This window comes from Haematobia irritans, chromosome 3 (assembly GCF_050003625.1).
Source record: "Haematobia irritans isolate KBUSLIRL chromosome 3, ASM5000362v1, whole genome shotgun sequence".
In the NCBI taxonomy this organism is placed as follows: domain Eukaryota; kingdom Metazoa; phylum Arthropoda; class Insecta; order Diptera; family Muscidae; genus Haematobia; species Haematobia irritans.
This window is the reverse complement of record NC_134399.1, coordinates 230,327,027-230,340,647: the sequence shown is the minus strand read 5'-3', so window position 1 is coordinate 230,340,647 and position 13,621 is coordinate 230,327,027. Positions and strand designations below refer to the sequence as shown.

At 33.1% G+C, this 13,621-nt stretch overlaps 2 protein-coding genes across 3 annotated transcripts in view; one reads left to right on the top strand and one right to left on the bottom strand.

The window, feature by feature from the left end:
* Positions 1–9,205: 9,205 nt before the first annotated feature.
* up (Troponin T, skeletal muscle) overlaps positions 9,206–13,621 on the bottom strand; it is a 452,387-nt gene continuing 447,971 nt past the window's right edge. For both annotated transcript variants that reach the window (XM_075298409.1, XM_075298408.1), the window contains exon 9: positions 9,206–9,264. In XM_075298409.1, coding sequence (XP_075154524.1) covers positions 9,221–9,264 — 44 coding nt within the window. In that variant the 3' untranslated portion in view covers positions 9,206–9,220. The remainder of the gene's footprint in view (positions 9,265–13,621) is intronic.
* LOC142228095 (uncharacterized) lies at positions 9,324–10,719 on the top strand. The gene is made up of 2 exons (XM_075298410.1): positions 9,324–10,404; positions 10,467–10,719. Exons 1-2 carry the CDS (start codon positions 9,948–9,950, stop codon positions 10,598–10,600), a joined length of 591 nt encoding a protein of 196 aa, XP_075154525.1. The 5' UTR covers positions 9,324–9,947; the 3' UTR covers positions 10,601–10,719.

Here is a 13,621-nt window from a genome sequence, read left to right as displayed (position 1 = left end):
TTTTATGGGGGCACAGCGTGACCCCATTTGTCGAAATCGGGCGATACATATATATGGGAGCTATATCTAAATTTGATCCGATTTCTTCCAAATTCAATAGCGTTCGTCCTTGTGCCCAAAAAACTCCCTGTACCAAATTTCATCAAAATCGGTTAATAATTGCGACCGGAATCCTTTGAACAACAAATACATGGACAGACGGACGGACACCAAGCGCTAGATCGACTCAGGATGTGATTCTGAGTCGATCAGTATATATTTTATGGGGTCTAAAATCAATATTTCTGGTAGGCACATTTTTTGGCAGATCAAACTTCGGACAAACCTATTATACCCTAACCACTATGTGGTTTAGGGTATAATGACTTTAAAACAATGTTTTGAAACATTTTATTAATTTTGAAGATTTTTTCAGAAATATTAAATCCATTTTGACTTCATTAAAACGAAATTTTCATTCATGTTAGGATACACATTTTTATGCCGAATCACTTAGCTATAAGGACAAAAAGACTTCATTGAAAAGTTTAGAGACTTTTAGACAAGGAAAAACTTTTTTTCAGACAAATACGTCTTCTATTCTAAGCACAATTCGTATTCGTATTTTAAGCCTGTGAAATATTTGGCCTTCCGACAATATTCTTTGCGGTGCACCATCTACTATTTAATGTGTGATAGAAACCAAATTTATGAAAATGGACCAAATTCTGACCATCGGACCAAATTTAAAAATTAGAAATCTTTTGGACCAATTTTGGTCCGATCGGACCAAAACGGCAACGATGATTGGAATTGAAAGTCTATATACAGAGTAGAAGTAACTACTCTCCGAAAGTTTTTTTTTGTTTGTTTTGCAACAGACGCAGAGAAAAGGTTTTGTTATATTTGTAATGTGTGTGTGTATGTTTATGTTTGCAACAACCTCCATCGAAATCAGCCTGTGGTATACCTATGAATATTCTTACTCAGATCTAGTGTTACCTAATTTCGCTTTTTCCCCTTTATTGTAAAAATACATTTTCGAACAGCGTTTTTAAGAAATGTTCGTTCTCAAAAAAAGTAGATAACATGCAATAATACAAATCAAGTCATTAGTTTTCTATGTGAGAAAAAATTTAAATAAATGCACTGAAAAAAATATTGTCTTGAGGTCAAAGATTTCATGTCTTTAAAATACGAATGAAAATTGCTTAGCATAGAAGACGCATTTCTCTAGTATAAAGTTTTTTCCTTGACCAAAGGTCGATAAACTTTTCAATGAAGTCGTATTGTCCTTATAATCAAGTGATTTGATTTAAAAATGGATATCATAATATGAAAGAAAAAATGTTTGGGCTAAGGTCAACTTGTCTTTAATAATTTAGAAAAAATCTTTAAATTTAATGAAATTGTCTTTAAATTTGTTGCCTTTTTGCATCTTAACTACAAAGCAAAAAATCGTTCAAATATAGGACATGTTTTTCAACACTATTTTAAAGACGTTTTTTACTTGAAACACAGCATAATTTCTTCAAGAAGTCGAGTCTTAATTTGGAAAATAAAGTCGTCGTTAACTTGTTTTTAAAGGACTTTGATAGCATATGAAGAAAAAAAGCTGAAAAAGCGAAAAATTAAAATTTGCTTTCTAGAAGCAAGTACACAAAACTCGATTTTAAAAGAGAATTGTCTTAAAAGTATCCTTACTTGTATTCTCCGCTTCTTTGGCTCGGAATCAATACCAAATTGTTTAAACTAAAGACAAAATCTTTGGAACCGGGTATGTATTTTTCAACCAAAATTGAAACTATCCATAATTTTAATTAAATTTTCGAGAACTAATATCAGAAATAAGAGAATGCTAGGATATAGTACAATAGTAAAGCAAATATGAATGTCCTTACACTGAAAAAAAGCATGCCCGGTTCCAAAGATTTTGTCTTAACTTTAACAGTTTGGGTATTAATTCCGAGCCAAAGAAGCGGAGAATACAAGAAAGGATACTTTAAAGACGCAATTCTCTTTTAAATTTGGGGGTTATGTACTTGCTTCTAGGAAGCAAATGTTAATTTTTCTTTTTTTTAGATTTTTTTCGTCAGTTGTTATCAAAATCCTTTAAAATGTGTTAACGACAATTTTATTTTCCATATTAAGACTCTACTTCCAGTAGAAATTATGCTATGTTTCAAGTAAAAAGCGTCTTTAAAATAAAGTGTTTTGATAAACATGTCTTATTTTTTAACGATTTTTTGCTTTGTAGGCAAAAAGGAAACAAATTTAAAGACAATTTTATTAATTTTAAAGAATTTTTCTTAATTATTAAAGTCACGTTGACCTTACCTCAACAATTTTATCTTTCATGTTATGATATACATTTTTAAGTAAAATCACTTAATTATAAGGACATTACAACTTCATTCAAAAGTTTATTGACTTTTGGACAAGGAAAAAACTTTATTTTAGAGAAATGCGTCTTGCATGTTAAGCAAAATTTGCATTCTTATTCTAAGGCCATGAAATCTTTGACTTCACGACAATATTTTTTTCAGTGTAGAAAACTAAAAAATTAAATATAAATAAGATCGTTTAATTGCATTTATATGACGTTCATTACAAAAATCTTTATAGTAATACGGGATGAAATTGATCGAAAGTACTGTTGTTACTTTTACAACACATACTAGAGATATATTTTGACATTTGCCGTTTTTGAAAACAATTACTGAAAAAACACGTTCTTTTTTCCCCAATGTACGTACGTACAAAAATACATATCGTACATTTTAAACGTTTACTCACACTACGCTAAGTACTAGCTATATTTTAAATCACCTACACAGTGTAATTTCAAAGTTGCACATTTCATTCAAGTAATATTTTATTCGGAGCGGAGCGGTTTTTCATTTGGAAACCGCTCCGCTCCCGCTCCGCTCCGGATTTTAGAAATGCCGCTCCCGCTCCGGCAAAAAAAGGGCTTGCTCCGCTCCGCTCCGGATCCCTGGTGCAAAATGCTTCCAAACATATTATATGTTCACATAATAACATATTGTTTTTTGGAAGACAACTTTATTGAATTTGGATGCAAAAATACAAAATGTTTGGAACTTAGAGTACCCAAACATATATTGTTTAGACTAATATGCTTTCAAACATATTATATATTGGAAGAGATCAAACATATCAATGTTTGGGCAATACCCAAAAATGTATATGCTTGAAGCAAAATATGTTTGGGAGTATATGTTACAGAAGTGATTTTTTGTGAGCGTGTGGTGGGATCACTGTTCAGTGTAGCATAATTTCTACATGCGCTGAAAAACTATTGTCGTGAGGCCAAAGATTTCATGTCCTTTAAATACGAGTGCAAATTTTGCTTAGCATTGAAGACGCATTTCTCTAATAAAAAGTTGTTTTACTTGTCCAAAAGTCGATAAACTTTTCAATGAAGTCGTATTGTCCTTATAATTAAGTGATTTGAATTAAAAATTGGTATCATAACACGAAAAAAAATTTTTGGGCTAAGGTCAACTTGACTTAATAATTCATAAAAATTCTTTAAAATTAATGAAATTGTCTTTAATTTTGTTGTCTTTTTGCATCTTGACTACAAAGCAAAAAATCGTTCAAAAATAGGACATGTTTTTCAACACTAAAGCTGAAAACCCCAATAAACTAGAATTTGTTTCGTAAAACCAAGTACACAAAACTCAAAATTTTAACGTGAATTATGTCTTACAAGTATCCATATGTCACGTTTCAGTTTCTTTGGCTCGGAATCAATACCAAAATCATTAGTGTAAAGACAGTGTTCAAACTAACTATATCTGTTACATACACTGAAAGAAATATCGACCTAATATGAAGCGTCAAAATTTACACCATATTAACCACAAATTTCAAAAATAAAAAACAAGTAAGAAAAGTCTAAAGTCGGGCGGGGCCGACTATATTATACCCTGCACCACTTTGTAAATCCACATTTTCGATACTATATCAAATCCGTTAAATGTATTGGGTTTTTGTCCCAAATACATACATTTAAATCTGACTCCATCTGAACAAAATTTATAATCTATACACTTAAACTTTAAGTCGGCTAATGCCCTGGGATGGTACACTATGTTAGTAAAAACACATTTTAATCTAAACCCATTTTGAGGCAACTTCGCAAATGTGTATTTATGATTTATCGGTCGAGAGATATGTATTAGAAATAAAGGAAAATTTGAGTCACTTTTACAAGTTTTCGACTTAGCAGTGGTGATTTTATAATGAAAATGTGGGTATTTTGGTCATATATAGAAGCTATATAGAAATCTGAACCGATTTCAACCAAATTTGACATGCATATTTGTATGTTAATTCTACTCCCTGTGCAAAATTTCACATAAATCGGACTACAACTTTGACCTCTGTGGTCATATGACGTAAAATCGGGCGTAAGATATATATGGGAGCTATATCTAAATCTGAACCGATTTCAATAAAATTTAGCATACTTGATTACAATACACATTGCACTCCTAGTGCAAAATTTCAACCAAATTGGTCTAAAACTCTGGCTTATAGGGCCATTTAAGTCCAAATCGGACGAAAGATATATATGAGAGCTATATCTCAATCTGAACCGATTTCAATCAAATTTGGCACACCTGACTATAGTACTTATTGTTCTTTTGGTGCAAATTTTCAAGCAAATCAGGGTAAAACTCTGGCTTCTGGGTCCATAAAAGTCCATATCGGGCGAAAGAAATATATGCACTGTTAGAAAAATATGTTTTTCATATGTTCCGATATAAACAAAATGTGTTTCGGGCACGATTTTAAACCACAATATACTTAAGTGCGAACATGTAATGTTCCTAAACTAACACTAAATGTTTGGGACATCTATGTTAATATGTTAGAATATATTATGTTTGGGGCATCAATGTTTCATAAAAATCATATGTGTGAATACAAACATATATAAATTTACAAATTTCGACTAAACATACATATGTTGTGATATTTTATTCAAAGCGACAGAGAGAGAGAGAGAAATAGAGATGGAAACCGGGAGAGTTGACGAAAGATATCAATATAACACAGCAAAAGAGTCAAAAGAGAACAATTTCTGTGAAACCGCTTGTATGTTGTTTCGGAAAACTGTTTTATGATAAGGCCAAAAATTTGATATGTTTAAGTCTAAATATTATTTAATTTGAATAAAGAGAATATACATTCTGAACCAAGAGAATAGACATTTGAAAAACAAACAGCTTATGTTTTCGCCTTGAGAGCAGCATTTTATGTATGTGTGGACATGTGTTTTGTTTATCATTTTGGCATTATGGGCACAATTTTTTTCTTGGCTCGTTAAAAGAAATCAGGGGTCTTCATAAAAATAACGAAAGGGCACTATACTCTTTTTAGAGTTGGGACAGTAAAATGAAATAAGGAGGAAATAGTGAAAAATTACACAGTAAAATGTAAAAAAACAAACTTTAGTTCCTCTTTATTAAAAAGTAGTCCACGAGGAGTTGACGGACACCATCAAATATAAAAGCGGGCATTAAGTTCGAGTTTTACAGCTAAAACAATTTAAAAAGTTTATTTTCTTTAAAATGAATTATTAATGAAAAATAAAAGGAATTTTAGAGCGATGGTGTTAAAAGCTAGTAAAAAACTGTTCACTCCTAAATAAATTTATGTTTATATTATAAAATTATGTATGTATGTTTATACTCGACTCCACGTTCTTCTTTTGTTAGTTTTTGAATTCCTTCCAAATTTTAAAGTTTTGTACAAAAACAGTTTTTTATTGCAAGATTGTTATTTTTGCAATAAAAAATAATATTTTATCCAAAAATCAGTCAATTTCGTTTATATCAAGCACTGTTACTGACTATAAATCTTTAATAACACACATTTCGAAGTTTCATTTAAAAAAAATTAATATAGTATAAATATAAATGTGTAAATTAAAAAAAAAAAAAACAAAAAAAATGTTCGGTCGGAGCAGGGATTGAACCCACGACCCTTTGCATGCAAGGCAGACATGCTAACCACTGCTCCACGTGGCAAACAAATGTATGTTTCTGTTAAATAATGTTATGTTTGCATGGGCTCGTGGGCGCTGCAAACTATGCTATATAAATGTAACTTAAAACGATAATTATCTACTGGTGACTATAACAGCTACGTAGCCCAGTGGATAGTGTGTTGGCTTACAAACTGTATGGTCCTCGGTTCGATTCTCCGTGCAGGCGAAAGGTAAAATTTAAAAAATTTATAAAAGTGAATAATTTCTTCAACATTATTTGTATTACAGAGAAAGGTTCCAATAACTAAAAAATTTCGTGGAAGTGAAAATTACGAGTATGTTAGGGAATGAGCACAATCGTGTTTGGGAAAAATTCTTCCAAGCATATAATATTTTTGGCTCAAAATGCTTCCAAACATATAATATGTTCACATAAAACAAACATATTAATGTTTCGGCAGTATGCAATAATATATGTGCTTCCTGCAAAATATGTTTGGAACATATGTTAAAGAAGCGATTTTTTTTGAGGGTGTGGGAGCTATATCTAAATCTGAACCGATTTCTTCCAAAATCAATAGGGTTCTATTCTGACCCAAAAAAGGAACTTGTGGCAAATTTGGAGGCGATTGGACTTAAACTGCGACCTAGACTTTGATCACAAAAATGTGTTCACAGACAGACGGACGGACGGACAGACGGACATGGCTAGATCGACTCAGGGACCCACCCTGAGCATTATTGCCAAAGACACCATGTGTCTATCTCGTCTCCTTCTGGGTGTTGCAAACATATGTACTAACTTATAATACACTGTTCCACAGTGTGGCGCAGGGTATAATAAATTATAATTAAAAGAATCATGGTTTGGTTTAAACTTTTTTCATTAAATTTAGAACAACAATCTCTTCTCTCTTACGGTACGGTCACACTGGGCAAATATTTGACAGAAATCGAAAAAGAATTTGTCGCCACAGCCAAAGCAGTAAACGTTTTTAACTCATATTGGATATGTTAGTTTACGCACCCAGAGAAGAAATATGATCACCTCAAACATGTTTTAAGAGCAAAATGTTATTTTTGGGTGGTGACCATGTAACATGGTTTTCGCAACCATGTTATTTTCTCGGAAATCATGTATCTGATTTCGGCAAGCAGGTTATATTTGACGAGAAAATAACATTTTAGTGACAAACATGTTACATGGTCACCATACAAAAATAACATTTTGCTCTTGAAACATGTTTGAGGTGATCATATTCCTTCTCTGCGTGCGATAAGAGTATTTTCCAAAAACGTTTTACAGATATTTCTAAAGTGCTGGAAAATAGTTTGACACTCATTTTGGGCAAATATATGCCTAGTGTGACCATACCCTTAGTTTTAGAATCAGTTATAATTTACATGTTTAAACTGACATTTATTTTACGTGAATAGCTATCGATAAATGAGATCTGTATCTTAAATTTTATATAATTTAGATTTAAAGCACCAGAGAAGGAATATGGTCATCCTTACAGCAAAATCTTATTTTTGGGTGGAGAGAAAACAAATTGTTTGCCGTAAAAATTTTGTTTTCTCACACAAATTTAAATTGTTTTTTTTCTTTTTTTTAAATCAGATACAAAATAACATGGTTGGGTCAAACATGGTTACGTTTTCATCGTCCAAAAATAATATTTTGCTCTAGGAGTTAATCATATTCCTTCTCTGGGTGCATATTATTTTATATTTTTTCAATTATAAAACCAATAAATTTTCTAAACGCAACATATCCAACTTGAGTTAGATTTTATAATGCAAAACTCTATGACTGGCATTAGTTTCATTTTATTATGTTTTAGAGTTTTTCATAGCCCAATGTAATTTTCCAAGTACGTTGCAAAAACGTTATGAACTAAACATAGAATTAAAATTATATGAGAGTATAAATAATTCAATCTTTAAAAATATTCCCCAAAATAGTAAGAATGAATTACTGCACCGTTAATAGGGTCATAATTTGGCGCCAATCATTTATGGCTTCACTTTTAGTTCATTTTGTGTGTAATGTCATAAATGATAGTTAAAAAGCATACAAAGTCATTGCATGTTCTGCGTAGAAAGCTCAAAAATTTTGTACAATTTTCGCCGAAAGTAGTTTAATTTCCCATGAAACAGTTCTTTGTATTATAAACAATAGTGTATTGGGTGTATCTAAATTTTACGGTACGGTAACACTGTGCCAAGAAAGAAATCTTCGCCACATGATCAAACGTTTGCCCTGTGTGGTCATACACTTTACCCTGAAACATATAAAATGTATAAACTTCTAAAAATAAAAGAAAATTATTTCATTTTAATTAAAAATAATTATAAATTAATTAACAAAATATTAAATAGTAAATAATTGATTGCCAGATTTTACAAATTAATTCAGTTTTTCATCACCTTTTCAATTAAATGTTTAATTGAACCATTTAAAAATTAATGGAAAGTGCCGGAAGAAATCAATTAATTTTTGTAATAAAATATTTTTTTATTTCTAATTAAAGCAATTTCAATTAAAGATTTCAATGGCTCAATTAATTTGGTCATTGAATCAGAATATATTTGTTTCAAAAAAATTTCAAACCATTAACTTAAAACCAGAACTGTTCATAAAAATCCGATAATAAAATATTGAATTGAATGATAATGTGGGAAACAAAATTTCAAAAAAAATTAACAAAAGCAGTGGGATAGGTGTGGTCATATTTCATATTCACTTGCCTAGCTACCATATCTGAATTGAGCACACATCTTAATCTTCCACTTTTATTTTATTAATTTTTTGTTTTGATTGAGACGTGACCATCAGTAAATGCACACAATACCCCCACCAACCTTAGAGAAGGTGGCGTTTCAAACACTTCCAACTCTTTTGGATGCCAAAGATATTTTTAACTCTATCGAAATTGTGCGAGCAAACATCGCTGAGGGGACATCAATTTTTACATGATTTTCTCATTTCTTTGCTAATGATCGTTCCATAATTAAATATCGCACAAAAATGCCATTAACAATGGCGGCAAACACAAACGGTGACGGTGACTACACTCTGGAAATGCTTTGCCATATTCAGTAGTGGTAATCACTGTGTTCTGTGCAGAGCTGTTCCATCCTTCATCGGCGAATCAGTGTCACACGCCCAAATTTACGACTGTCTGGCTATCATAGTGCTGATATGCAGCTAATACTTTACCTTTTTTTTTGGGTAGCGGTGTTCCAGAGTGGCAATTTGGTTGAAAGGGGTTTGCTGGTTCATTTGTCGCCAAAGTATAACGGCAGGGTAGGAGGCAAATTCCGCAGAGTAAAACCCAAACAAATCAACAAAGCTAAGTACGAATATTTACGAGAGCTCATCAAAGATTTTTGCGTGCGATTATCCGGTGAAGAATGTTAGCACTACGGACATATTTCAAACCGTTTGATATCCATCCATGTTCTGAATTCAGATGACCCGAATGCCGAGGATGGAGGGAGCTGCTGCTGTTTGTTTGTTTGTTTTTTTTTCCTTTTTTGTGGCATGAGATGATAGCAAGATGCGAACAAGTACTATACACGTATCTACCAACCCCTTCTCCTATTGTTGGCCATGGCTAACAACCAGCGGCTGAGAAGCTGACTTGTGCGATGAGAAGGAAATGTGATTTTGATGGTTTTTCGTTAAGTTGTCGGAGAAGGCTATAAAAGCAGTGGAATGAGCTAAATTTGAATTAAACTGTAAGAGGAAGACCGCCCGGAAACATTTATCTCCAACGCCGCCAACAACATCACCCTTGGCCAAATAACCAAGGAGAAACGTTTTACGAATTGCGGTGGTTCGATTCAAACGTGCGTTAAGAACTCTACTCGTGTAGGTAGCATCCGTCACATTTAGTGGATATTAGGGCTGGTACTGGCAATTCCCAGGAAATAAGAAAACATGACAAAAACATCGTGCAATTGTCGCAGTATCCTTTCGCTGCTGTCAGTGTTGGTTGTTTGTGGTATTTTCAAAGGTCTAAGTGAGGCAGCTTTGGTACATCAGCAACATCAGAAACAGTCTCAGCAAAATGTCTATCATCAGTCATACACCCAGAATTCCTTTAGCAATGACCACCAGAAACCGGCAAAGCTGACTTCAAATCCAACCTACGATGATGTCGATGATTTGGGCAATCGTGTTGTGGAAAGGTTTGATCATCGTTATCCAGATGGCAGTTATGAATTTCGTTATGAAATCAGCGATGGTACGGCACGTTACGAAAGGGGCTATTTTGTCAAGATCGATGAACTAAAGGAACTGGTCGTGGTGGGCTATTATTCATACCGTATGCCCAATGGTCAATATGTCACCGTCTTCTATAATGCCGATCGTTATGGATATAGGCAAAATCAAGGTAAGTTGCAAAAGAAATGGAGTGTAATTTACGAATACAATAAATGGATGTTTCAATTTCAGCCTTGACCCGAGAGGCTTATCCCAATTTGCCAAGGAGTATTGAAATTCCTGAAAACGAAGGTGAACCTGCACTGCGTACCACTAGCAAACCTTCGTATATAACAACATCCACAACAAAAAGATCGCGACTTTAGAGATTTATACAAATCTCCTTTGGCCCACCATTTGAACCACAAACCTCAAGCCCACGGACAGTATTCAAAGCGTATTGTGTATATATGAAGTATTTTTTTAATAAAATCTATACAAGAGACACGGATGAATATTTCATTGGTAAAATCTCTCAAGTGAACAAAAAATTGCAGATGACAATGATTAAATTCAATTAAACCATTTAATTGATACAATTGAACATTCGACTAACTAACCAAAGAAGTTATTTGATTCCTTTTTGAACGAAAATTGAGTAATATTCCAATTACTGCAATGGCTGAAATGACTACAAATTTAATAGATTCAATTAATTTCCAATAAATCCAAAAAAATATTCAAATTAAAACTTGAATGCATTTTTATACCCTCCACCATAGGATGGGGGGTATATTAACCTTGTCATTCCGTTTGTAACACATCGAAATATTACTCTAAAACCCCATAAAGTATATATATTCTGGGTCGTGGTGAAATTCTGAGTCGATCTGAGCATGTCCGTCCGTCCGTCTGTTGAAATCACGCTAACTTCCGAACGAAACAAGCTATCGACTTGAAACTTGGCACAAGTAGTTGTTATTGATGTAGGTCGGATGGTATTGCAAATGGGCCATATCGGTCCACTTTTACGTATAGCCCCCATATAATATAATTTGGGGGTCCAAATTAGGCTTGCAGAGCCTATAAAAGAAGCATATTTCATCCTATCCGGCTGAAATTTGGTACATGGTGTTGGTATATGGTCTCTAGCACTCATGCAAAAATTGGTCCATATCGGTCAATAATTATATATAGCCCCCATATAAACCGATCCCCCGATTTGGCTTGTTGGGCCTCAATGAGAAGCAAATTTCATCCGATTCGGCTGAAATTTGGCACATGGTGTTGGTATATGGTCCTTAACATCCAAGCAAAAATTGGTCCACATCGGTCCATAATTATATATAGCCCCCATATAAACCGATCCCCAGATTTGGCTTGCGAAACCTCAAAGAGAAGCAACTTTCATCCGATACGGCTGAAATTTGGTACATGGTATAAGTATATGGTTTCTAACAACCTTGCAAAAATTGGTCCATATCGGTCCATAATTATATATAGCTCCCATATAAACCGATCCCCAGATTTGAACTCCGGAGCCTCTTAAAGGAGCAAAATTCATCCGATCCGGTTGAAATTTGGTACGTGGTGTTAGTATATGGCCGCTAATAACCATGCCAAAATTGGTCCATATCGGTCTATAGTTATATATAGCCGATCCCCAATCACACAAAAATTGGTCCATATCGGTTCATAATCATGGTTGCCATTCGAGTCAAAAATAATCTAGCAAAATTTTATTTCTCTAGAAAATTTTGTCCAATTTTGTTTCTATAGAAAATGTTGTCAAATTTTTATTTCTATAGAAATGTTGTCGAAATTTTAATTCTATAGAGAATGTTGTCAAAATTTTAAATCTTTTGAAAATTTTTTCAAAATTTTATTTCTATAGAAAATTTTGTCAAAATGTTATTTCTATAGAAAATTTTGTTAAAATCGTATTTCTATAGAAAATGTTGTCCAAATTTTCTTCTATGGAAAACCCTACCAAAAGTGGTAGATGGTAGGTTGGCAGAGTTCTTAGTGATTAATAAAATTTCTAATTTTTGCAATATGCTTGTGGAACAAGTTTTTATTTACATTGTTTCCTCACTTAAGGTGAGTTTTGCATACAAATGGTACAACATTTTATGGTGTTACCACCAGGGTTGGCCTGTCACAAACTGTGACTTTTGCGACATACGTTTGCGACGGTATAATACGTATGTCGCAAAAGTCGTAAACCTATTGTAGAAAACTTAATTTTGTATAAAACTAATTATGAAATTGTTTTTAATTTTCTGATTTTATTTGATTCTTATAGTAACTTTGCACTTTTAATTCAGTTTGGCAATACTTTTAAATTATAAAATAATACTACATTCTAAATTATACAGTCTATATAAATTACCATATATTCTTATATTTAACTTGGGTTAAACTTCGTCGTCCGAGAAATCGTTGTCATCTTCATCAAGAACATCTCTATTTTGGTTTATTTGGAGCGAAAAATAAACTTCTAATAACTTTTTAGATCTTGCTGGGCCTAATCTATTCCTTATATCTGTATGAACGTGGGACCAATTAGAGAAAATAGCTTCTAATTGCGCTGTTGAGGCCGGAATCATCAATAATTTTTGTGCAAATTCGGATAAAGATTTATGGCGACTTTCTGCCATACTCCAAAACAGTTTTGGGTTTGTTGTCTTTTTAGACAACATTGTAAACAAACCTGTAGTTTTTTTAAAATCCGAAAACGAAGCTAAACCCGTTTCATCTAGTTCTTCTAAAATAAAATCTTCCACAAGCTCTATTTGTTCTTTTTTTAGTTTGGCTCCGCGGTACAAGGGATGCAAAAAATACGCAGTTATATTGTATTTATTGAAAACATTACTAGTCTTGCACCTCTCATTAGCAACTTCAAACAATTCTGGGTTTGCTTGGTCCAAAATGTCTATCCAAGCTTTCATGGCATCAGCGATGGAGTAGCTAGAGTTTTGGCAATTTTTAATCAATATAGCTACAGGCTCTAATAAGTAAAAAAGTCTTTTAACCGATTTTATAAAATCCTCTTTAAACAGCACTTCACTTATACAAAACTTAACAAATTGTTTTCCTTCACTATCAGTTTCTGCAGAAATTTGCTTCATTCGCGTAAGGTTATTTATGAGCCATGAAAGTCCGTCCCGTTCACTGCACCATCGAGTAGCACATGGTAACTTTGGCTTGGAACCTCCCAATGAAATAAGTTTATTCTCTAGGTGTACTTTTTTAAATTCGTTAAGAATTTTGTGGACATTGCTGAGAATTGAAATTTCTTCGCACATATCATCATCTTGTATATCATCGAGTTCATTGCCAAGCTGACGTGACTGAAGTCGTGTGAAGCGCCTCTGATTAGTGGTAGTTCCTCCAGAGCTTTCTAT

Excerpts from the sequence above, each read along its gene's own strand:
- LOC142228095 (XM_075298410.1), top strand. The coding sequence starts at position 9,948 with ATGACAAAAACATCGTGCAATTGTCGCAGTATCCTTTCGCTGCTGTCA. Across the intron at positions 10,405-10,466 it reads TGGATATAGGCAAAATCAAG|CCTTGACCCGAGAGGCTTAT; the intron begins GTAAGTTGCAAA and ends TTTCAATTTCAG.